The sequence below is a fragment of the Chelonoidis abingdonii genome, chromosome 4 (genome assembly GCF_003597395.2).
Source record: "Chelonoidis abingdonii isolate Lonesome George chromosome 4, CheloAbing_2.0, whole genome shotgun sequence".
NCBI classification, from domain to species: domain Eukaryota; kingdom Metazoa; phylum Chordata; order Testudines; family Testudinidae; genus Chelonoidis; species Chelonoidis abingdonii.
This window is the reverse complement of record NC_133772.1, coordinates 35,423,158-35,448,837: the sequence shown is the minus strand read 5'-3', so window position 1 is coordinate 35,448,837 and position 25,680 is coordinate 35,423,158. Positions and strand designations below refer to the sequence as shown.

At 43.3% G+C, this 25,680-nt stretch overlaps 1 protein-coding gene across 2 annotated transcripts in view; it reads left to right on the top strand.

Moving 5' to 3' along the window:
- IGHMBP2 (immunoglobulin mu DNA binding protein 2) overlaps window positions 1–25,680 on the top strand; it is a 100,399-nt gene that overhangs the window by 40,845 nt on the left and 33,874 nt on the right. For both annotated transcript variants that reach the window (XM_032773114.2, XM_032773113.2), the window contains exons 7-8: window positions 3,361–3,508; window positions 10,250–10,424. In XM_032773114.2, the coding sequence (XP_032629005.1) occupies window positions 3,361–3,508; window positions 10,250–10,424 (323 nt within the window). The remainder of the gene's footprint in view (window positions 1–3,360; window positions 3,509–10,249; window positions 10,425–25,680) is intronic.

Below are 25,680 nucleotides of genomic sequence, written 5' to 3'. Positions count from 1 at the left end.
CCTGATAACATCCTCCCATTATGATTTTAATGTAATTATTTTTAACTTAATTTAGAATGCGGCACTTTAATCGGCATAAAACATTCAGATTAATGTTTCCCCCCAACGATGACATGGCACAGGATGACTTTACAATATCAATAACACACTGTGCTGGAAGATATTCCCTTCTCACACAGCGAAACACTTGAGGTATCCTCATATCCCAGCACAACATAAATTGTGTCATGTCTGCTAAATCTGTTATCTAGTTCCCCCATGACTAATCAGTCCTTCCCTTCCTCTTTGTTCTCTGCATTCCCTAAGCTCATGACTCCTTTTAACATCTCCAGTAGCAGCTAAAATGTGCAGCTGTGAAGTGACAGCATCCAAGGCCATTTTTTATACCACTGCTTTCCTTCCTTCCCCTCCCCAATAAAATGCTGACTTTTGCCAGCAAGGCTGGAAGGTTTTGCTCCAAAGCAGAAGACTCTTCAGACTTTCTTTGCAGAGACAAAGCAACGCATTTTTACTATACAGATGGTGCAGATTGACTGTAGCTCCTGGCTCCATAATCATTCATCTGCAGCCATTGCTACGGCAGCAGCTTACTTAAGTTTTTCAATTGAGGCTATTCATCATCTTGTATTTCTGTTGCTGCCTTTGAGCATATTTGCAGTAGAAGCAGCTGAGAGCTAGAAAGGAACCTTACTTGGTAGGCAGGTCTCCTGGCAGCTTTTTCTTTCAGGATCCTGCAGGTTGACATTGGGGCAGGAAAGGACTTTGTTCCATGGATAGATGGATAAGTGTCCATAACCAGGGATCTGTCCTGTAAAATGAATGGGTTTCCAGTAGCTACAGTGCTTCCCTTAGCATCGGCTTTAACAGACACTTAGGTTGTTTTCACATCTGTAAGCTGTAGGTTTTCATTATGTTTTAAGTCATTTCATATCTTTCCAATTTGCAGGTAGTTTTTCCCCTCAACTTTGCTTCCTTGGAGGTACGTTGAGAAAATGGGAAATGTTGACTAACAAGCCTCTTGACTCTCCTGATTCCCTACAGCAGAATGAAAACTAGGGGGGAAATGGGTACTAGAGTTTCCCTTTCTGCTTCCTCTTGTGAGAATGGATGTGGTTGATGAACTGTATTCCAAAATGGCTGCCGAAGGGAGGCCCTTAAAGGGGTGTATGCAGTGCTTTATTTGTAATGAAAGAGGTGCCGGGGCTCAAGCAGTTTTTTTTACTTTCATAACTGACGTGGCAAGCCCAGAGTGCTGGGGCTACGAACTGCTAGAGGGGCTGGGGCTCAGCCCTGGCAATTAAGCACTGGGCATATGCTTAATCCTCAAAAGGCAGAATTAGCAAGAATATTTTTTAAGGGCCGCTGATTGGATCCTCTGGCAATGAAACCGTCTATACTTGAATTTCCCCAGAGTTTCTCTCCCTGAAGAATGATGCTCCAGATTTACGTTCTCCTCCCCCCCGCCCCCGATTGAGTCATCGTGCCAATAGCAGCATCATATTGGGCAGCGTTCAAATCGCTCTACTTTGGAGCTGACTTGGAAGCTGAGGTGGATGCCTTGTCCCTCCCCAGATGTCACAGCTGGTTAGTCTTGGCCTCTTGAGAGGAAATCTGAAGGGAAGATACTGAGAGTGGCCAAACAGGGATATTTGTTGAAAATGCAGGATACCATATTGAGGCTGCGTCGGTGATATTCCAGATGCTTTCTTGCCTCCCTCCCCCGCCAGTCTTTTCATCTCAGCCTCACTCCACCTGTCCTTCTTATCCTTTTACTTCCACCTCTAACTCTTCTCTCCCTTGTCTTGTCCCCTTCAACCTTTGTCTCTCCATTTAGCTAATCCCCTTCCAATAAAACCCCCGTCCCTCCAAAAAACCTCATGGAATTAATATGCCATTTGCAAATCATCACTCTGTTGGTATGCTCTGTCCCTTTCTCTGCCTTGTCTCTTTAGACTGCAAGCTCGTAGGGATGGGACTGTCTGTACCTCCCTTTGTACCATGCCTGGCACAATGGGGCCCTGATATCTCGGCAATAAATAACTTTTTGAAGGAGACACATAGCTGCACTGATTTTATGTGCAGGAGATGAAGACAAAGATAATAGCCAACCCCAGCAAACAGAACTCTATTACTGTATGCGGTGTACTCCAAAGGGTTCCTCGGGGCCCTTCTACCCCACTTACTCCATTGCCTTGGCCCATCACACTGCAGCTGGCTCCCCTGACTGCTTTCTGTGCTCAGATCCAATCTGCTCTCCACGTCCTAATGACAGCAGCAGATTTCAGGATACAGTTATTCCACTTATACCTTTACTAACAGTTTTAGTCATACAGGATCCTTCTGCAGAGCAAACTGTAAATATCGATCTACGGAAGCCATATATTTTCCCATTTCCCCACTGCTTCCTGCTGTTCTGCAAGAGACATAATTGGTATCTGTCTGTCTTATTCATCTATGGCACCAGTCAGCAAAGTATCTATAGTCAAAGCCAAGTTTGCTTTTCACTCACTCTCTTCCACAGCAGACAACTTACTGCAGCAGTTTGAGTGGAGTTTTTGTAGCCTTTCCAGCTTTCTAATAAGTTTTGACCACCAGGGAGATAAAACCATTCCAAAGTTGTTTTCCATTTGGGAGCGTATCATTGCTTGGTGTCCTTCCAAGATGAATTGCAATGGCAGGTGACTTTGCCAGTGCACCACAACCACCAAAGATCAGCGATGGATCTTATAGGCATTTCTGGTTTGTTTTTTAAATAGGTGCATCTAAAAAACCTCCCTCTCTGTTAAAAATCTATATTCTAAATCATTTATAAAAGTGTAAAGGCAATTGTTAAAAAATGTAAAGCTGCTGCTTAGGCTAGACGAGTGCAAACAATTCATTTAGCCTTACTGTGTGAAGGATACATTGGAACTTTCCAATCTGTCCTGAGTAAGGGGGAAAATGATAGCTACAGCGTTCCATGAGTAGAGCAGAGAACAGAATGTTACTCTGATGGTCTCTCAGTTCCTCCCCTGCTGTCTCCTTGTGCTGGAAAAGGAGTAGTGGTTGCAGAAATGAGTAACCAAGATTGGAGCAGATCAAGATTAGGGTGTGGATCATGTCTTACGGTTCTAGAGTCTATCCTGCAAACCTTAGTCACGATAGCCATGGGAATAAGGGTTTGAGGGTTGGAGTCATAAGCCTATAGAGCAATCTTTTATTTTTTTTTTAATGAAGTGCTGTTGAATGAAATTCAGTAAATTGCGCTTATATCAGAGATTCTGCTGCTTTCATTCTTAAATGGGCTACTAAAAATTTCCTCTCGTAGTCCATTGGACTATAGGCTGTCTTTTTCATCCGGTTTTAATTTCCATTGTGCAGATAAAAACCAAAAAGACCCAGGATGAGGGGGAGAGAAGCCATTTCCGAAATGAGATTAAGGCACTGAGAAAGGAGCTGAAGGAGCGAGAAGAAACTGCTATGACTGAAATCCTTACCCGGGCTAATGTTGTTCTTGCAACAAATACAGGTTAGACATACTGTTTCCTCTTTTGCCTTTACAAACGTTAGGTCAAATTAGGTTGTTCAACACAGCTTCATAGCTTCATTAGAGGCTCCAAGTAGCTCAAAGTGATTCTTCCAGATAGTCTGTAATAGCAATACACAAATACTTCTGTCTGGTCACCTACTTTGCTGTTAGAATGACTGAGGGTTTATCTACACTGTAGTCTGAGGTGTGATTGTGTGTAGACACGCCCAAACTAGCTTTAATACAACCGGTGCAACTACCAAGAGCAGTGAAGCCACGGCAGCATGGACTTCAGCATGGGCTAGCCACTGAGTAAGTATCCAAGGCACCCGTGGGCTTGCACAAACCCATGCTGAAACCCATGCCTCTCTGACTTCAGTGCTATTGGTATTTGTACTAGCTAGAGCAGCGATACTCAGACCAAGGCTCCAGAAGCCACAAGTGGCTTTTTAATGTGTCTCCTACAGCTCTTTGTAGCACCTGATATTAAAACATCGTGTGATTTTAATTATTAACCAGTCAGGATGCTTTTACTATGTTATTTACCAACTGTAGAATATTTGGCCAGTCGTCATTGTGAAAATAATATATATATGTAAAAATAGTAAATGAAACAATGAATTCACACTACTCTGGCTCTTTTGAGTAATGTTGATTGCAGTTTTCCCTCTAATTTTTTAAGTCCTTGTGCAGAATGAATTTTCCTATGTGCACCAGTATGGAGGTGATGTGTGGCAGGGGTGGAGCTGAGGACTTCAGAGTGTGGGAGGGGTCTCAGGGCTGGGGCAGAGGGTTGAGGTGTGCGGGGGGATGAGGGCTCTGGGGTGGGGCCGGGAATGAGGGGTTTGGAGTGCAGGCTGCCCTGGGGCTGTGGCAGGGAGAGAGGACTCCCCCAGCCCTCTCTCACCACAGCAGCTTGGGGCCAGGTGAGAGGTGCCTCACCGTGGCAGCTCCGGCTGGGGAGCTGCCAGGGTGGTGCCTGAGGATGGGACAGCGTACAGAGCCGCCTGGCTGCGCCTTTGTGTAGGAGCCCGGAGAAGGGACATGCTTCTGCTTCCGGGAGCCGCTTGAGGTAAGCGCTGCTTGGAGCCTGCACCCCTGAGCCTCTCCCCACACCCCAACCCTCTACCCCAGTCCTGATCCCCATCCTGCTGTCCAGCCCCCTCAATACCAGCCTGGAGCACCCCCTCCTGCATCCCAATCCCAATTTTGTGAGCATTTATGGCCCACCATATAGTTTCCATACCGAGATGTAGTCCTTGAGCCAAAAAGTTTGCCCACCCCGACTTAGATAGCCAAACTATATGTAATTTAATATCACTCAGTGTGGTGGAACTGTATGGTCTGTAACGCCTATGTGTACCCGGGATGGATAGGAGTCTTAGAACTCCTTTTCTCTGCCTTTTCAATTTTAATCTGTTTCATTGGTTCTCAGCCTTTTCCCCTATGGAGACCCTCCTCCCTTCTGTCCATTACCTGCTACCACTGAGCAATATAAGAACGACAGGGTGGTTGTGATTCCCTAACACCTGTTGGGATTGTGCCCCAGAGGTTGAGAATCCTGATCTAATTTCTTGGTATTATCTTCCTTTGTGTTCTCTTTCATGTTCATAAAACAGACTAGCACTGAACCTTCCTACACACACACACACACGCGCGCGCACATTGCGACTATATTTATTATTTAGCATGTAAGCTCTTTGGGGCAAGGACTGTCCCTTACTACCTGTTTGTATAGGGCCTAGCACAATAGAGGCCTGATCTCATTTGCTACAGCAGTACATAGAATAAATAATAATGTTTGCCCATTGTGATCACAGTTTTATGTAACAAAACAGTTAACGCTGTCATGTAAAGGTAATAAAACATTCCGTGAAAAGGTAACATTTGCAGATGTTTCATGATCTGGTTGCAAACATGAATACCTCCATCTTCTTAAAAAAAAAAAAAAATGTTTATAAACCACAACAACAAAAACCCTTTGAAGTGGCCTAACTCACCAACTGCTTGCAAAATGTACTGTTTGTTTTGACAGACCCGGACCAGTATGGTACAGGAGTCAGGTAGAGGGCAAATATACTGGTCACTGGGTGAGTAGTTTTCTGTTCCCTGAGTGACCAGAGCAGGGCCTGCACTAGAATAGTCAGGAATCTGCTAGAACCAATTAAGGCAGACAGGCTGATTAGAACACCTGCAGCCAATCAAGGCAGGCTAATCAGGGCACCTGGGTTTAAAAAGGAGCTCACTCCAGTGCAGGGGGGGGAGAGGCAGAGCGAGAGAAGTGCGGGGTGAGGAGCTGGGAGCAAGAGGCACAAGCACGGTAGAGTGAGAGGCTGGCTGCTGAGGACTAAGGAAGTACAAGTATTATCAGCCATACCAGGAGAAGATGCCTGCTGGGAGGGATAAAGAAGTGTTTGGAGGAGGCCATGGGGAAGCTAGCCAGGAATGTAGCTGGTCATGCAGCTGTTAGAGGAGACATATAGACAGCTGCAATCCACAGGAACGCTGGGCTGGAAAGCCAGATGTAGAGGCGGCCGGGTTCCCCCCAAACCTCCCACTCGCTGATCAGACACAGGAGGAGCGACCCAGACTGGGGGTTCCACAAGAAGGAAGATCACTGAGGTGAGCAGATCTGCCCAATAGCACAGACCCACCAAGGTAGCAGGAGCACTTGTGTCACATTAATAGTGTTGTAAGCATACCAGGTCATTTAGCAGAGCTATAAACACAAAGACCCTGCGTCGAGAGGCTTACCGTGACTGCGATGAGCTGCGTAAACAGCGATAGGTCAGAGGCAGAAACGCAAAGAGACAGCATTAAAGGGGAAGTCAGTATTGAAAGCAGAGCTGAGCAAGTAGTGTGCAGGGCTGGAAGATTTCACATATAATATTTTGTAGATCCAAATCTGTTTTCTCACTTCTATTTGTGACCCTTTTGGGGTTCACTTTCCACAAACATTCCAACTTCAGTACTGCTTAAATACACCTCGAATAGTGAAATTTTTTACTTGAATAATAACCAAAATCGACTTTCAAACGCTTTTGCTGTAAAATTTGCACTTCACATGTGGTTAAACAGCCAATGCAGTATGAACTATGATTCTATATTTCAAATTGAGTAAAATATGTTGTTGGAAATTTTACAGACCTGAGCAGACAGTGTAAGTCACATGTTTCTTGATTTCCTGAGGAATTTTTAGGTAATTGACCAAGCACAGTGAAAATTGATGACATGGTGCACGCATGGGTAGCACAGAAACCCCCTGCGGACTGCCACTCGATGTGCTGGGCTACCTTGGAGCCCATTTCCCCGCGAAGCTTTGGACTTCAGTGCCCTTGCCGGTATGCACGACACAGCTAGCCTGCTACAAACAAGACCCAGGTTTGAACCAACATCCCCCAAAAGCTGCAGCCTAACTGAAAACAGCTTAAGAAGCGTTCCTGTCTCCAACACCTAGATGCTCAGTTCCCAGTGGGATCCAAACCCCAAATAAATCTGTTTTACTCTGTATAAAGCTTATACAGGGTAAACTCACAAATTGTTTGCCGTCTATAACACTGATAGAGAGAGATGCACAGCTGTTTGCTCCCCCAGGAATTAATTGCTTGCTCTGGGTTAATTAATAAGTAAAAAGTGATTTTATTTAAATATAAAAAGTAGGATTTGAGTAGTTCCAAGTAATAACAGACAGAACAAAGTGAATTACCAAGCAAAAGAAAATAAAACACTCAAGTCTAAGCCTAACTACATGCAGGTAAATCTCCCCCTCAGAGATGTTCCAATAGTCTCTGTAAAAGAAGCTTAGACTTCTCCTAGTCTGGGTCCAGCAATCCCTCACACCCCTGTAGTTACTGTTCTTTGTTCCAGTATCAGAGGGGTAGCCATGTTAGTCTGGATCTGTAGAAGCAACAATGAATCCTGTGGCTCCTTATAGACTAACAGACACTTTGGAGCATGAGCTTTTGTGCGTGAATACCCAGTTCGTCAGATGCATGTAGTGGAAATTTCCAGGGGCAGGTATATATATGCTAGCAAGCAGGCTAGAGATAACGAGGTTGCATGACTCAGTTCTCTACAGGCCGACGCTATTGCCCCCATGTTAGCTTGAACGTTCCCAGGAAAGCTCAGATGTGGATTGGCCTCTGTTAAGGTCCATTGTTAGCTGAGTACTCCCAATTACTCATCCCTTCACACCATGTTGACCAAATCTGCCTTATGTGCTTCCTACAGCAAACACTTTAAATACAAGCATAGAGCTGATACTTATAACTTTAGATATAAAAATGATACATGCATATGAATAGGATGAATACATGCAGTAGAACATAACTTTTGCAAAGATACATTACATGGCATATCTAGCATAAAACATATTCCAGTTATGTCATGTTTACACTCATAAGCTTATTTCTATAAAACATTATGGAGTGCAACGTCACAGGAATATTTATTTGTACACAATATATGCAGTTACCCAATTAGGGAACAGAAACGATACCAGATGGCCTAAGGAAGGTAACCTAGGTACTGATCATGCCGACCACTTATGTATATGCTTATCTTTAAGCACATAAGCAGTTCCACTGACTTCATACTCAAATGCTTTGTTGGATCAGGGCCCAAGCATCAAGAAATGCAACCTGCAATTATTTGATCAATAACTATTTGAAGAAAAGTGTGAATAATCTCAAATTACAAATATATTCAAGAATTTCACAGGATGGCCATGGACAATTCACTAATAGGAAATTGCCCATAAAATCCTTGAAATAAATTATTTGTAGGGAAGTAGTCCCTCAGTTCTAGCTGTAACTGTGTGAAAGAAGTGGGGCTTGACCTCTGCCATCTCAGCTGGGGTTCCCCTTGCAAACTCATGTACCCCTGCTGGCTTGCTAGCTAGTTTTGACATCTAAATAACTTGGTTTTGTCAAAAGTCCTTTTCAAAACAAATCAATACATTACATAAAAAAACCAAACCAACAACCTAATGCAGCCTTGATTTTGCAAAGCTGGGATAGTCACAGCATTGGTAAAACTGGAGATTCAGATAATTATGGTTTCCCCAGTTATAGAAAACCTGCTGGCTTACTCTGACATCCAGTTAGCTGGATTTATTCACATGAGCCAGATCTGTCTGCATCTCTCTGCTGCTAAGCTCAGCAGGAGGAGAGTTTAATTACTGCAGCCCTGTGAGACATAGGTGACCTTTAGTTAAGTGAAGATCAATAAATTAGAGTGATGCTGTATGGCTTGAATGATATAGCCCAGGGGTAGGCAATCTATGGCATGCGTGCCGAAGGCGGCACGTGAACTGATTTTTAGTGGCACTCACACTGCCCGGGTCCTGGCCACTGGTCCGGGGGGCTCTGCATTTTAATTTAATTTTAAATGAAGCTTCTTAAACTTTTTAAAAACCTTATTTACTTTACATACATCAATATCTTAGTTATATATTACAGACTTATAGAAAGAGACCTTCTAAAAACAGTAAAATGTATTACTGGCACGTGAAACCTTAAATTAGAGTGAATAAATGAAGACTCGGCACAGCACTTCTGAAAGGTTGCCGACCCCTGGTATAGCCCCTCTCTACCTGCACAATTGTAAAGTCTTTCATTACATATATCTTTTTTTGGAGGGGGCTTGCTGCATGGCACACTCATAATTATGCAAATTATATATCCCATGTAACTATATTGGGTAAGTATATTCTGAAAAAGTTTTGCCTAATAAAAAGAAATCGCACTTAGGCTGACAAACTGTAGCTTGCGTCAGGTGCATCCAATCTGATCCAAAACTGTACAGATAGACTATGGTTTATAAAAGAACTAAATCATCCCTAACCCGAGCTGCATTCCTCAGCCCTAGAATAGTACAAGATATTTTTGAAACCAGTCTTTCCCTTTATGACATTGCTCTGAATAATAAACATACGACAGGTTCCTACATTTTATCTCTCCTCCTCACCCCCTTTTCACCCACTTTCGTAAATTATTTCACCAGCGTTTTCAGTGCCTCTCAAATGTAGAGCTCTGAGCAATAGACATGTCAATTTAATTTAATATTTTGATTGCAGTTTTATCTAGAGACCCTGATTTTTAAGAGTTGGGGCCCCATTGTGCTAGTCACTTTACACACTTAATGAAAAGACAGTCCCTGCCCCAAATAATTTTATCTGCTCTGTTACACCACAAATGTTCTAAGGAGTGTTTGTGCAGCGTTGTTGGTAGAATTGGTTTTCCTGACCGTGCCACAATATATTCTTGAGATGACAGGTAGGTTAGACAAAGTCTGTTCAGTTTAAGATCAGAAATTCTTTCCCATAGTACATCATTAAAGGGAATTCTCAAATCTATTTCCCTTCTAGCTTTGGTTGTTTGATGTAGAGGGCAGAAGGGAAGTGAGTGCTTTTTCTCTGCTTTGGTGAGATAGTGGAGCATATTGTTCTGTGGTTTTAATTATCTAGTTTTATTTTTGTTTTTAAGATGCTCAAGAGGGCATGGTTGTGAATGCCAAAGCAAAAACTGTAGTTGTTGTCTGATGCTGGCAAATAACAAGTCCCTTTTTTTTTCCGCGTGGACTGCAGATTTGAAATTGTGAATCTCTGCAGAGAACCAGCATCTTTGTTACCTGCCTTTAACAGCAATTCATTTGTAAGGGATTTTTTAATAGGCTTGTTTGTGCTCTTATTCTCTCCTACCAAGATGTGTTAACTCTCTTTTTGATTTCTCCTTTGATTAGGTGCTTCCTCTGATGGTCCACTGAAGTTACTTCCTGAAAATCACTTTGATCTGGTAGTGATAGATGAATGTGCTCAGGCCCTAGAAGCAAGCTGCTGGATCCCTCTGCTGAAGGCCAGAAAGTGTATCCTGGCTGGTGATCACAAACAGTTGCCTCCCACAATCATATCTGACAAGTAAGCAGCATTTCACAGCTTTAGGATCTTCCATTAATTATTCAGACAGACATTGATAAAGGTCCCAAAGATTCTTTGTGGACAACACTTCATTAGAATGAACTGTTTGGTGTGTATATTACACTGGCTGAACATAATACACATTCGTAGTTACATAACAGCAACTTTAACTATGGTCCCTTGTTAAAGATTAATGTGTATACATTGAGCAGGCTCTTTCGTTACATGTAATTTTATATGCTGGTGACCAAATAATGTAATACAAAGGCATTGCACCTTTTGTATTATCTTAGATGCACGTATATGGAGCATCTTGTGGTGATGTGTAAATACTGTAGAACCAAGTAATAAAGGACTTGTAAGATGGTGGCAGGATCTGTGACCTTGCTTAGGAATTTAGTGGTCTTCTGTTGAATTAACCTCTTGGAAGGTGTTTGAACGATGCATTAAGCTGCTGAGTAAATTCTGTTGATTCATTGTGGCAGTTTGCTAATTCCACTGTCATAAACAGATAGAAAGAGTTAATAGAACAAAAGTACTTTATATCCCTTTTGACTGTAAGGGGTTAACAAGTTCAGTAAGCCTGGCTGTCACCTGACCAGAGGACCAATCAGGGGACAGGATATTTTCAAATCTTGAGGGAGGGAAGTTTCTGTGTGTGCTGTTAGTTTTTGGTTGTTATTCACGCTGGGGACTCAGAGGACCAGACGTGCAACCAGGTTTCTCTCCAAATCCCCTGCATACAGGTTCTTATAGATTCACAAATAGTAAAGTACTAGTAGAGGGGCGAGTTAGGCTATGTTTGTTTCCTTTATTTGCAAATGTGTATTTGCTGGAAGGAGTTTAATGTGCATTTGGCATGGAGGAGTTCAGATTTGTATTTGCTGAAAGGATTTTTAATTTGTACTTGAATACTTTAGGCTGGGAGGGTATTCCCAGTGGCTAGTCAGCCTAAAAAAACCCTGTACCTATCCATTTTAACATTTACAGAAGACAATTTTTACTGTTTTCTCTCTTTAATTTAAAAGTTTTCTTGTTTAGACACCTGAGTTGTTTTTTTTTATTCTGGGTGGACCCAGAGGACAGGGTCTGGATTCATCCCAGGGATTGGTGGGGAGAAAGGAGGGAAAGGGGGAGAGAGAGCTAATTCTCTCTGTGTCAGGATTACTTTCTCTCTCAGGAGAGTCTGGAGGGGGAAGAGCAAGGAGGGGGGAAGGTGCATTTTCCTCTCTGTTTAAGATTCAGGAGTTTGAATCACAGCGATCTTCCAGATAACCAGGGGAGGGGGAGCCTGGGAGAACAACGCGTTGGAAAGGGTTTACTTTCCTTGTGTTAAGATCCAGAGGATCTGGGTCTTGGGGTTCCCCAGGCAAGGTTTTGCGGGGACCAGAGTGTACCAGGCACTGGAATTCCTGGTTGGTGGCAGCGCTACGGGTTCTAGGCTGGTAATTAAGCTTAGAGGAATTCATGCTGGTACCCTGTCTCTTGGACGCTAAGGTTCAGAGTGGGGAATTATACCATGACATCCACCAAGATGTAGGCATGACTCTTTGGTCAGAACTAGGGGCAGTGACATGGAGATCCTGCAGGAAACTAGAAAGAGCCAGGCTTGTAAGGAAAAGTTTATGTGGGGATTATTGTTTGAGTTACCAGTAAATGCAAATCCCAGGAATCAGATAAATTTGACCTCATGTGGTATGTATAGACTTCATTTGGAGCCGGGTGGAACATATGCTCCGAGGACCCTATTTTAATGCATGTGATGTATGCAAAGGGGAAGAGTTATGGTTGCTTTGGCAGCTTTAACTTTGAATTTCCAGACATTTATGTGACAATAATGTGTCCATTCATTACACATACCTGGGGTTTAATATAATACATACAGGTGTTTGAGATCTTGGAAGCAAAAAAGAGAATGAAGAGCAAATCAGTCTGATACAGGAACTAGAAAGAGACTGCAGAAGGAAGAGGAGAATCTGTGTAGAGCGTCGTTACAAATTAGCTAACTGAAATGTGGAGCTGGCATAGTGAGCAATAGAGGAAGAACTGGTGGTCTTTTAGGGGAAAGAGAATAACCGACAGCAGCTAGATACATTTTAGTGGAAGATGTGATTAGGAGAATGAAAGGAACAGAAGATGGATGTGGCTTTCTTGGGTTTATAATGATGGCATGCCCCTGTATTCATGTGCATTAAGGCCCCAAGTACGCAAAACACTCCTGCATAAAGTTATGCACCTGCTTAAGTCTGTGTCTATTCAGCAAACCACTCAAGTAACATGCCTCACTGTTAGCATATGAATAGTCCCATTATACTTAAAATTAAGCATCTGCTTAAGTGATTTGATGGAATGGGGCCTTAATCCGCAGTTGAATGGAATTGATCTAACGCCATATATAGTCAATTGGAGTCTTTCAGTTGACCTCCATGGGTTTTGGATTAGGGACAGGTAGTAATGAGAGAAATCATGGGAATACAATGTGAGATGAGTTGATGCTGTCCAGTCCCCCATTCTGCTCCATCAGAGAATCAAACTTTTCCTTTCCACTGTCTGTAATGGATACTTGCCTGCATCTTTCCATCAGTCAAAGTTTAGGTTCCAAAGGATTTAATTTATTCCTTGGCTTTTTTAGTTGGGTTGAATATTTGTTATGAATTACTGCTGGTTTATTAAAAATTAGGTCTAATTTGTGGAACTCTTCCCTGAGAGCCATAAATCACTAGCAGCAGTTGGTTTTTTAATATCCTTTCCCAATATTGATTTCCTGCATAATGCTTCCTAGGCTGTGTATTGTTATGTTTGCTGATCTTAACATGTGAATCTTAATTTGGTTTTATGCGAGCGATAGCTATGGATTTTTTCACTATATATTGCCGGCTAGATGCATGAATGGCCTCCATATACAGAAACGTGCGCAACGGAGCTAATTTTATATCCAGAAATACATACACTTTTAATGTTAATTATTTATATTAGAGTAGCACCTAGAGAACCCATCTAAAATCAGGGCCCCGGTGCTAGGTTCTGTACATATACCTAGACAATCTCTGACTCATAGAGCTTACACTCTGAAGCAGGGGTGGGCAAACTTTTTGGCCTGAGGGCCACATCGGGGTTCCAAAACTGTATGGAGGGCTGGGTAGGGAAGGCTGTGCCTCCCCAAACAGCCTGGCCCCCGCCCCCATCGGCCCCCTGCCACTTCCTGCCCCCTGACTGCCCACCTCAGAACCCCTGACCCATCCAACCCCTCAGTTCCCTGTCCCCTGACCACCCCCTCCCGGAACCCCCGCCCCTAACTGCCCCTTGGGACCCCACTCCAGGGCTTCCCAGAGGGTGGGGCAAGTGGGGCAATTTGCCCCGGGCCCCACAAGCCCTGGCCCTGCGGCGGTCCGGGTCTTTGGCAGCATTTCGGCGGCAGGGGCCTTTCAGTCACTCTGGGTCTTTGGTGGCATTTCGGTGGCGGGGGGGCCCTTCAGTGCTGCTGAAGACGCAGAGCGACTGAAGGGCCCCCCACCGCCAAAATGCCGCTGAAGACCCGGACCGCCGCCGGTGAGTACAAGCGTCACAGCTCCCCCACTTTGTCCCAGACTCCCTGAATCCTCTGGGCGGCCCTGCCCCACTCCCTGTCCAACCCCCCCTGCTCTCTGTCCCCTGACTGCCCCCCATGACCCTTTGTCCCCTATCCAGCCCTCCCCCACTCCCTGTCCCTTTACCATGCTGCTCAGAGCACCAGGACTGACAGATGCACCGCCCAGCCGGAGCCAGCCACACCATCGCGCAGTCTAGAGCAGCGGGGCAGGCTGACGGCTCTCACAGCGCACTGCTCGGCAGGAGCCCACAGCCCCACTGCCCAGAGCACTGGTGGCACAGCGAGCTGAGGCTGCGGGACAGGGGGCAGCAGGGGAGGGGCCAGGGGCTAGCTTCCCCGACCGGGAGCTCAGGGGCCAGGCAGGACAGTCCTGTGGGCCATAGTTTTCCCACCTCTGCTCTAAATAGACAAAAAAGACTAGAGGGTGGGAGAGAGGAATTATTACCCCTATTTTACAGATGGGGAACTGAGAGATTAAGGACCAGATTTTTCAAACGTATTTAGGTACTTAAGAATGGAGTCAGGTGCTTAGTGAGGTTTACTAAAGCACCAAAGCTGGTTAGGCACCTAACTCCCTCAGCCATCAATTTATGCGATAGCAAATTTGTATTTCTATTTATAATGAATTAAATGATAAAACAGTGGGGGGGGGGGGGTTTCAGTGCCACTGCCTGGTAGGGTATGTTTGAATTTTACGAAACTACTGTAGGTAAAGAACAAAAGGTTGAAAATGAAGGCTTCCAGGGACTCATGCTTAAATTAAGTTAAACATGTACATAAATGTTTGCCTATCACTGTATTTTTATTAAAATCTTACTAGTGGCATAAATCTTTGTCACTTCAAAACAACAGTGTTAACACAGCAAAGTTATTTAGACTTTTGATACATTTAACAAAGATATTTTGAATGTCTTAATACAAACAGGCCAACGTTTTCAAAAATAGGAACCTAATGTTTGGTTTCTCAGTTCATACTTCCGCACCGAAAGTTGGATTTTCAAAAGCAGCTAGGAGTACAAGTCCCACTGATTTCAAACCCCAAAACCTGAAGGAAGGGCATAGCTTGGTAGAAGCATTTCAGCTTTTGTGACTTGTGGAACTTTTAGTGTATTGGAAAGAGGAGTTGGTTACAAATATACTACAGGCTCTTTGCTGATCAATTGTGTGTTGTGGTATTCTCACAGTCAGGAGGTTAATGAGGACCTGGATTTGTCTAGTACAGATGAGCATTTTCAGTGTGAAACTTCTTAGCAGAAAAAAAAAATCCCTATGTAAAATCTGAAATTCTGCTAACAGTTGGGAAACAAATTAAAGAAGCAAGTACAAAAAAAAAACCCAAACACTTCAGAAATTTAAGACTGTAAAAAGGTATGAAAATAGAGAACTAACAACATATAAATAAAAAGTCTGATTTAAATGAAAAATTAATTTAATTTTTGAAAATAATCATAATGTAAATAAAATTTTTGGTTTTGTTTTATAAATCATGATTTTTATTGACCCTGGCAAAGGGTTTGCTTGGCCTACCTCTCCATACTGCTGATTAGAGCATCTGGCTTTGTGTGATGGATTTAGACACTCTCTCTTATTAGTTCATGCATTCTTTTTTCTTATTAAATTCTGTCACTGTGCTCCCACACTTATTTATTTAAAATATTAATGCAGTAGTAGGCCTACTAAGAGGAAGCAATGCCAGTTATCATGCACACAGCCACAATTATAAAATTACAATACATACAGCATGTGCTTTAAGAACGATTACATTGCAGGGAAGATCCGCAACTAGTGTAAATTGCCATGGCTTCCAGCGAGTTATGACAGTTTACACCTGCTGAGCATCTATCCCTATCATTTAAAAAAAGTGTCTTGAGTCATTGCACCTTTTTAAAAACATGAAAGGACTAGGCACTTGCTGCGCCACAACCTGAGTAAGGGAGCTAATTTCATAACATGGCAGCCAAAAGAAGCAAAATACATATCTATAACCTGACTTAACTTTCAGAATAGTGAAAACCTCCTATTATATATATCCAGAGGATAGAAGAACTCAATGCAAGCTGCTAAGAGATCATTATAAATAAGGTTAAAGCAACACATCATCTTGGAGCAATAGGTTCTGATTTGAATATAAATCTTGAGAGGCTGTTATGCACCACATCCAAATCTCAGACAAATACTAGCAGATCTCCCAGCACTAGCCTGGTAATCAGCTATTGGCAAAAGGAGTTAGTGAGTAACTGGGAAGCTGGCTGGCACCTCTGAATTCTAGTCTCAGCTTTTGCTGTTGTCTTGCTTTGTGAGCTTGTTGGCCAAGTCTTTCATGCCTCTGTGCCTCAGTTTTCCCATCTGTAAAATGAGGATAAGGATGCACAAGTACATCAGAGGAGTCTTAGAAGGGTTAATTATTTAGGGCCAGATAATGAGCTCCTCACTCCCAGCCATGAGCAGTTACATGACTGAGCAGTCCCACTGACTTCAGGGGTGCTGCTTGTGTTTGCAAGTGCTTACCAGTGAGAACAAAGGGTTTGCAATCTGGGTCTTCCAGTTTTCTGTTAAATTTTGAAGTGCTGCATAAGTGCTATGCATTAGTATTAAAACCTGTGTGAAAAAACGTCAACACGTGTAAATATCTTGGGTTTAGTTGTATGAATAACTTTTTATGGACATCAGAATTCAGGTCAGACTACGAAGCATCCTGAATACTAGAGGTTGTTTTACTGGACACAGCTGTACCATTCGGAAATTTTCAAACACTGTCTGTACTTGTTTAAATAATTTGGGCCAAATTATCAGCATACAAAGAAGAGATTACCAAGCACATTGTGCTCTGAATGAATGGGTCAGGTCCTCAGCTGGTGTATGTTGCCATAGCTTTATTTTTATTTATTTAGCTCCTTTGGCGTCAATGGAACTGTGCTCATTTGCACCAGCTGAAAATCTTGAAAACTACTGACCTCTTTCAAGACATGAAATTTTAACAAAGATACTTAGCCAGTTTGGGGTGTTTACAGGTGCTTCAGCTTCACATTTCACCCTGCACTAATGGCATGCAGGTACCCTGCTGTATATAACTGCACCATTTCTCATGCACTGGTTTCAGTACCAATACAGCAGGCAAAACCGAGATTAGAACCCAAGTCTCCAGGCGTTCGGCCCAGTGCCCTAGCCACTCGGCAACACTGCTCACCCAATGGATGAGTGATTCTCCAAAGTTTTCATATTGCAGATCACTGAAGGTGAGGATCCCCTCATAGATTCAACCTCCTACTCCCTGTCTTGCACCTTCCCTGTGGTTGGGTTGCATGAAAAAGTAATGAGGCTATTTGATGGCGACAAGATAAGGCTGAACTGCCTTTCGAGTGATGGGTGCATATGTTTGGGCGTTTTCCCCAAATTTTGTCTCTGTGCTGTTCACTTTGCTCCCACCTGTCCCTTGGGCCTTGCTCTCTCAGCTGCCCTGCTCGGATCCCTGAGCTGCAGTAATACTGACCTCCTCTCTGTCCCCTTTACACAGTCGCATGACTGCCAGTGCCAAGAGCCTTCTCTAGCTCTGGGCATCTGACAGGAGACATCTTTCCATTTCATCAAGACTCCATCTGTTTGCAGATGCTCTTGGAAACTTGTCTTTGCTCCCTTTCCTGGATGTCTTAATGCATCTCTCCCTCTGCTTTGAGTTTTTGTTCAACTTTGCAATGAATCCCTCACAATTTTCACCGTTTTCTCCCTCCTGACTCTGTTTCCATGTTATGATGTTTAATTTTTCCCCACTCCCTCAGTTGTACTATTTTACTAATTTGTTGTTGCTAAGTCTACAAGTGTCAAACTGTTGACTTTTATTTTAAGTTTTGTAGCATCTTCTTGCATTTTTTAAAGCTCTTACACTACAAATAATGGGACTCTGTGAGACTAAGAAAGGAGAAGGGATGGGTGGAAGCCAAATACTTGGTTTTCAACCTTAATGGCGTCCTTGTAAACAACTCTGCAGGAAAATCTGTTGTTATATCAGCTTCTTGTGGACAGATATTCAAGTCTTCGGAATTAGAAGCTTTAGCACTAGGATGATGTGGTACCCAATGTCTCTGTTTAGGTTTAATAGATTTGGAATAAAACAGAGCAGAGAGAATGTGTCTCTAAATCAATATTGTTAACAGATTTACATCTCTCAAGTTACCAGTAAATTGTGCTCCAAGGAGCCTACTGTGTTAAACAAAGCCATTGCTCAAGGCATCAGCAGTACTCTGTAGATCAGTAACCCCCTAGCCTGTTAGACAGGATACAAATTGGGAGCTTGAGCTGGCACCCAGGAGTGCAGCTACTGGTGCAAGGAGTCACACTGACTTCAGCCCACTTGGAGAATCAGATTTACAAAGGGAAAGAACTAATTTTTTCTAGTAGGTTCTTTGAAAAATAAATCTGACATTTTAAATAGCTTTCTCTCATCAGGCTTCAAAATAATATAATTGTACTCCAAATGTATTAGCTGTTGCATTTAACTGGGAGGGTTATCAATCCAATCTCTGTCAGCTAATCCACTATAGCTATTGGACTCGACTCACATCTTTATCCTTTACAAACAAATGCTGACGATGGTGTTTTTTTTGTTCTTGTTGTTTAACTCTGTAGTGGTAGAACACTTTAAAAGATTTAGAAGGCATTTAAAAGAACTATCAGCATTATACAATTATATCTCCAGTAAAAACAGACAACACTAGTTTAGTATTTTTGTTAATATGAGATTCTTTGCATCACTTCTACATCTCGTTTTAGCAAATTGAAGTGGTGTCTAGCAGCCTATAGATTCAAATGCTTTGCAAACAGTGCCAAGATTTGAGCGGAACGCTGATTCTCAAGATGGTGGAATGGTGAACTTTGCCTTGGCTGGAGTGGCCCATTAGTTCTAGCCACAGGAAGAACATTACAGCAGTACAGCACCTTGCACAGTAGGGTTACCAGTAGGATCAGATATATAAAGTATAGGTTTTAATTGTCATATGTGAGCAGAAATGTAGGCTTAATAAAATATGTAAGTATCATGACCCAAGGTGTGCCTTGTGATACTGCCCCCTTTTGCAGTACAAATAAGCCTCAGTACTGGGAGTATTGATTGTATGGTTTTCACATCTAAGAGCTCCACAGTGCCTACGAAAAGACATTGGATATATAAAAGACTGTTGTCATGATGTATGGAATCAGCCCTGCTTAAGCAGGAAGACTTTATTAAATGAAACGCTCTAGAGCTGCAGACATGAACAAACAGGCTTCCACACAGCTTGTGTTCTGGCTGTGTCTCCATTGCTTATCAGGGACCATTTCCTCTCTGGAACACTATATAGCCTACAGGGGCAATAGATGATATTGCAGCTATTGTCATCTATGTCCTCGCCCTGCTAGACCATACAGTACCTATTCTAGTGCTTTCTCCAGTTGAAATTTAAGGGCTAGATTTTTGACTCTGGCTGCACAAAAGTGTGGGAGGTCAGACCCCTTTCTTATACCATGGCATGGGCTATCTGGACCTTGGCTCTGGGTGCAGAGGAGCAAGTGGGTGGGAAATGGGTAGAGTCTTTCCTCTACCTCCCACAACTTGCCAGACAATAGAGCCTAGTTGGCTTAGAGATAGGTAGTAATTTACTGCAGGGATAACCCAGCAAATTATTACCCTGGGGGAGCATGGAGGGGGAATATGACTCCCAGAGCCACTGTTCCCTCCCTGTGCTGCTTCTGTGTTTACACAACAGTGCACTGTCCCTGAAGGGCTATGTCCTTGAGAAACTGTCTAATCCTAAGCGTCTGAAACACTGCGATTCCTATAACTTCCTATGAGTCTGTTTCCCAATTTAGGACCTGCTCCAAAGCCCACTGAAGTCAATGTAAAAAGAGTCCCATTGACCTCAGTGGACTTTGGATGCGTGCCATAATGCACTTCATTATCAGGACGCTTCCTGATATTTATCCTAAACCTTTGCTTTTGTCGTTTCATACCAGTTCATTACTCCTCGTTACGCTCTTCAAATATTTGCAGATAATTATCGTATCCTTTCCTCCTAGTGTTACTCAGATAAACTTAGACATATTTAACTCTTCTAATCATTTGTCATAAATCAGTCTGCATCTTTCTGCCACTGAGCTGCCTTGAAATCATCATAGTGGTACAGCAGCAGTCCTCATGCTCAGGTATATGATGTATTTGCATGTGGCATCCAAACAAATTTACTTTCATTTAATCACTGGATACCAAATATTCGGCCTTAACTTTCTGTAGCTAGCCACTACAGATCCAAACAATAAGCTGCACCACATGTTTTATTGCAGTTGTATAGTTTATTCCTGCAGTGATTTAAAAGGAAAATGAGTGTGGGGGAGGGAATCATTACAGTACATTAAAAAGCAGACCTATCTTCATAGCAGTTTCAGTAATCTCTTAATGATACAGCATAATATAAGACAAAATGCTAAATGCATGAAACTGATGATCCCATGGAAGATCTAATCCTGTTGCATGGATATTGATGTAGATGTGCAAAGTATGCCAAAGCATTTTACAGACATCAGTGACTTAAGCCCTCTTTATGTATGCAAGTTCTGTTACAGATGGGGAAGCCAGGGCCCAGAGAGGTTAAGTCACAAGCTCAGGCTTGTACAGTGAGAGTCAAGTTCTGAACCAGGAATCAAACCCAGATCTCTTGACTCCTTGTGCTGTGTCTTAGTGACAAGACCGTCTTTACAAAAATAGCCAGAGAATGAAAACATATTGGCTAAAAGCTTTTAAGGTACTTGGTTTTACAGATAATAGTACAAGATTGAAGAGAGGAAGCCATAGTTCCATCCTTTCATGAGACCCAAAGTAGTGTCACTTTTTAAAATGTAAATTTAATTCAATAACCTTATTTAATCCTGGAAGTATTAATGATCCCTTTCATGACCAGCCCAGAATGTGGCTGGGCACCCGGGGGTGGAGTCACACCTTTGGGTAAGCCATGGCAGCCCTCTTTGGCTATGAAAGACACTGATAGTTCATTCAAATAACTTCTTTCAAGTGCTGACAGACAAGGGCTTGCCTGCAAAAGAACAGCAGCAGGCAGTGATGGCCTTTTTGGAGCTTCTGACATGGACCATTCTCATTGGCCTCTACCATTCACAAAATGCTATCATCCAGAAGAAGAGCACATCTAAGGATTGTGCAGGCTGTATCCCATCACCCGCTTCTGGGATGGGATAGAGGGTACACCTTGAGCAGTGCCAGAAGAATCACCCAGCAAGTCATGTCAGGAAATGAAGGATAATTTAAACAAATGAACTGGCAGGGGACAATTGAATAGGGCCACACTATAAGCATCAGGGCTTCAGAACTGAAATTTGGCTCAGTAGCCTTCCTCCTCTAAATAGTATCATTGGCTCTTCAGTTACAAGAATAGTATAAGCAGTTGGGGCCTTACTTCTGTGTCTTAACCTCACTGTGGCACCTCCAACAGCTAAGGACTAGATCAGCAGAAGCTCTTTCCCCCCTCATCAGTGTTTCTTGCAACGCAGCAATATCACCATTTCTCTCTGATGTTGCTAAAGTTCTCCCTGCTTTTGTGCCCTACCAATTCAATTGCCATGATGTCCTCTCCATGGGGTACCCTTTGGAGGCAAAGCAAAAGTTGCCCCGACAGTGCTTGCTTGAGTTAGTCACATATGCTCCAAAGAGTTCCCTGGCTCCTGATTGGCTTCCAAGTGCAAATCAATTTAAAAATCAAGTGATAATAAAAAGTGACATTTAGTAGAACGAGGAAAATAAAAGTAAATAAAAATGCCTGGAGGAGGCTAGAGGAGACACAGTTTTTATGTATCTTTCAAAAACTGGAAATAACGGAGCATGTGCCTGTCATCCTCTAGGCCACTTGGCTTGCATGTTGTATCACTTTCCTCCCCAAATAACGTTCTAACAGCAGGACAACGTTACTTTTCTAAACAATCTTCAACCAATCTGCTATGGATGGTGACTGAACTATCTGTGTCACTATCCAGACTGCAGCTTTGCTGTGTTTTACACCAGCTTCGCCGTGGGGAAACTGGGTTGAAGGAAGTGTCCTCACTCACCGGCGCTTGAGACATGCTGGAACTCTGGAACTTTTTTTAGGAGTCAAACAGGTGCCTTGTGGTTCTTTAGGTTCTTCCAGTGCTTGTGTTCTGGCACGTCTCAAGGGCTGCATTCACCTCCTGATCCTCAGCTGTGTGTGCTTTGAAAACTGCAGGCAGGAGAGCATATGGTTGCAAATCCCAGTCTTTTACTAAGGGACTGTTCCTAGTAAGAAATCATTTCATCTTCAATCAAGAAGAGTGTCACTATCTGGAAAAGCTCCAGTCAGTAGCCCTCTAAATCTAGTCCCAGCCATCCAGAGAAGGATCAATGACCAACTGAGCTGCAGCAAATATCTTTTGAAAGGCATCAGAAGTAAGGCTCCCAGAAAAGTGTATTGAAAGCCCAACACAGTCTGCATTAGCCTAATGTATCAATCTAAAACCCATCTCATCCAAACATTTTGAACTGTCCTTTGTTGCGTTTAGTTCCTTGATTAAATCCCTTCACAGGGATGTGATATGTGGCTATCAGACGGGTATTGATGCAGTAGTGTGGCTCTGATTAAAGATGCAATTTAAAATGAGATTGCTTTCAGTAAAGTGACTGTGTTATGGACAGTGTATGAAGCTATTCCTCATAGGACATCCATGTTCTCAGGGACTTCCACATTAAATATGATCCACTGAGAAGTCAAAAGACCGAGACCAAGATAATAAAGTGGTTTTGTGTCCCTCAATATTTCAAAGCTGAGCTTGAGACATCTTAATGGGACCCAATTTTCATAGAACAGGTGCTCAACATGTTTTAATCCCGACCTTGATTCGGCAGGGAAATTCTGCAAGTGGAATCTTAAAGTCTTGCATCGCAATGTCTCTCTTTATATGCAAGGTATGATGAGTGCAAGTTGACAGGGCACACGATGAGTTCAGCTGGGTTGGGTGACTTTTTGTCTTAAGTAACTGAGACCTACAGCCTTAACTCCATGTATGCCTGGATTTGCCTCTGCAGCCTCCCTGCACGGCCCATCAGGGCATGACTCGTGCAGCCACAGGTCTCTGCGTGTAGGTCACTGGCTCTGCAAGGTTTAAGGTAGCGAATCTTTCGTCCCGTGGCCAAAGCACACTTCAGTCCAGCCCCTTTCAGCATGTTAAGGTTCAAAGAAAGCCAAGAGCAAAATACCACAGCTCGGAACAGGGTGGTCTGATAAACCTTTGATAGGACCCTGCCCTTCTATTCAGGGCTTGTCTTTAAATAGTCCTCATTTCCTCCCGTTCCCCAGTGACTGGTTGTCCCGTCTAGCAGGAGGCTTGCCCAGTCAGTAAGCTAGCTCAGTCTCTGAGTGGCCTCTCTCACATCAGAAGCAGAGCTCTGCTCTCCTTCCTGGTCAGCCTTGAGCTTGGCTAGGTCTCCTCCTTTTAACTCCCCACTCAAGTCCTGGCATTTGCTGTGGGCTCTTTTTAACCATCTCATGGCCAGTGTGGGGCTACCTGCCTCATCGCACCATGTTTCATGACTTTTCTGGAGTGGGAATCAACAACTGCCGAAACTAATTGTATGGTGAAATAATAGCAAATTTTATTAACAAGTGAATGATTTTTAAGTGGCTTTATGTCCTCATTATTCATACACCCCCCTCCGCCGACACAGACACACAGCATACACACCCTGGATGCACACAGACCAGCTCTGTTGGCTACAGCTACACTCCAGGGCTATAGACTCATTTTCACGAGCTTGAATTTCTCCAACCCACTCTGCAGCCCAGTTCTCCCCCCCAGTGGATATATAGGACCTTGGAAACAGTGCTGTGAATATCTATATAGGGTTGTATTTCAGAGGATAGGGCATGTTCTGTTACTTCGCCTGTGTTTTGTGAGATGCCATTAAAATAAATGCCTTAGAACATTTTTTGCCAGTATTAAAAAGAGAAGTTTTATTGCAACTACTTCTTGGGTCATCTTTAAACATGATCCTTGGTTTGCTTATTAGATTTGTAAAGAATTTGTCAACTGAGTGAGGGGAAAAGATCCTCTTTGTTTGGAAAGACTCTAATCTGTTGTTTACATCCAGTTGAAGCTGTCAGTGATGTACCAAGCGGTATTTTTACATTGCTCGTCTGGAGCCGAGTGGCAAATCTCCTAAACCAGTGCGACTCACTCTTGATTTGCCTGACCTGGCTAATGCAGCCAGCTGCTTCCCTAACATAGGCCTGGAGTCCATGTCTTAGTAAGTGGTTTGTTTTTCATTAGCAATGGCAGATATTCAGAGGGCTGGGAGGCCCAGGGGGTTCGTAATGAGAGTCCAGATACTAAGTAAGCAAAATTTACTCCCAGCTGATGGCTCTCTGGTGGCCTGCGTGAAGCAAGTTGGTCTCAATCCAGTTTCTAGTGGACAGGTATCCACTTCACAGTTGGCACTGGTGTCAGCCTTTGTTGATAGTGCCATGAGAAACTGCAAGGACTGAATGTGAATGGAACACAGCAGCCTCTCAGTCCTGGAGGTGGCCCTGCCTGGTAAGATTAGCGTAGATTGGCTCAGCAAAGTAGAAAAGCTTAGTTTCCTAATGCCAGGCTTGTTATGTGGATAAACAGCAGACTCCAGGGCCTTTTTCTGATTGACACTACAACTCCTTTACCCTGCCAGAGCAAGGCAAAGGGGCCTTCATATCAATCAGAATCAGGCCCTTCAGACTCCTGGGCTCTAAAGCCGGACTCTTTCATCAGCACTAAAATCACTGTGTGTAAGGGATTGTCTGTAGTTGGAAATTTACCAAATTAGCTGTTCTGGAATAATTATTACAAAACAGGTTTCAGAGCAGCAGCCATGTTAGTTGCATCTGTAAAAAGAACAGGAGTACTTGTGGCACCTTGGAGACTAACAAATTTATCTGAGCATTAAGCTTTCGTGGGCTACAGCCCACTTCATCGGATGCATAGAATGGAACATATAAGAAAAGTGTGTATAGATATATATACATCCAGAGAAGAGCCACAAGTACTCCTGTTCTTATTACAGAACAGTTATTCTGGACGCTCTCATTCCAAAATAAGAGTATCCACATGGGGCTGTCGGGGAAAAGATCACCACTCTAGTGAATTCTATTTAGTTTTTCCTGAGTGTCCTTCAGGCTCCTAACTTTAGATTCCTGACGCCGTTTGTCTGTCTCATCGTGCCACTCAAAGTATGCATCAAATTATCCCTGATGTACAGCATGGGCAAGAAGGGCACCACGAAGGTGTCCAATTCTAACAGGGTCAAAACTTCCCTCTAAGGGAAATTGTAGCTTCGGGTCATTTCTGGTATACCAATTCCATTTTTGCATATATTTACACGTCGACGGTCCGCGATGCACATACATGTAAGCAGCGGGGGTACCTTTTGGTGGGGCAGGAATCCCTTTGGATTGCCCAGCCCCCATCACTCAACACTTGTTCCAAACACTGACATACAAGCACGGGAACCCACACCTTACACCCCAGCCTTAGAGCCACTCACCAAGGCTTGTCAGCTGGGGAAGCATCACAGTCACAACACGCTCCTTCAACCTGAGCTGTGGGGCTTGCTTTCGAGACACTCCCGGTCACGAGCTTTCGCTTCGCAGG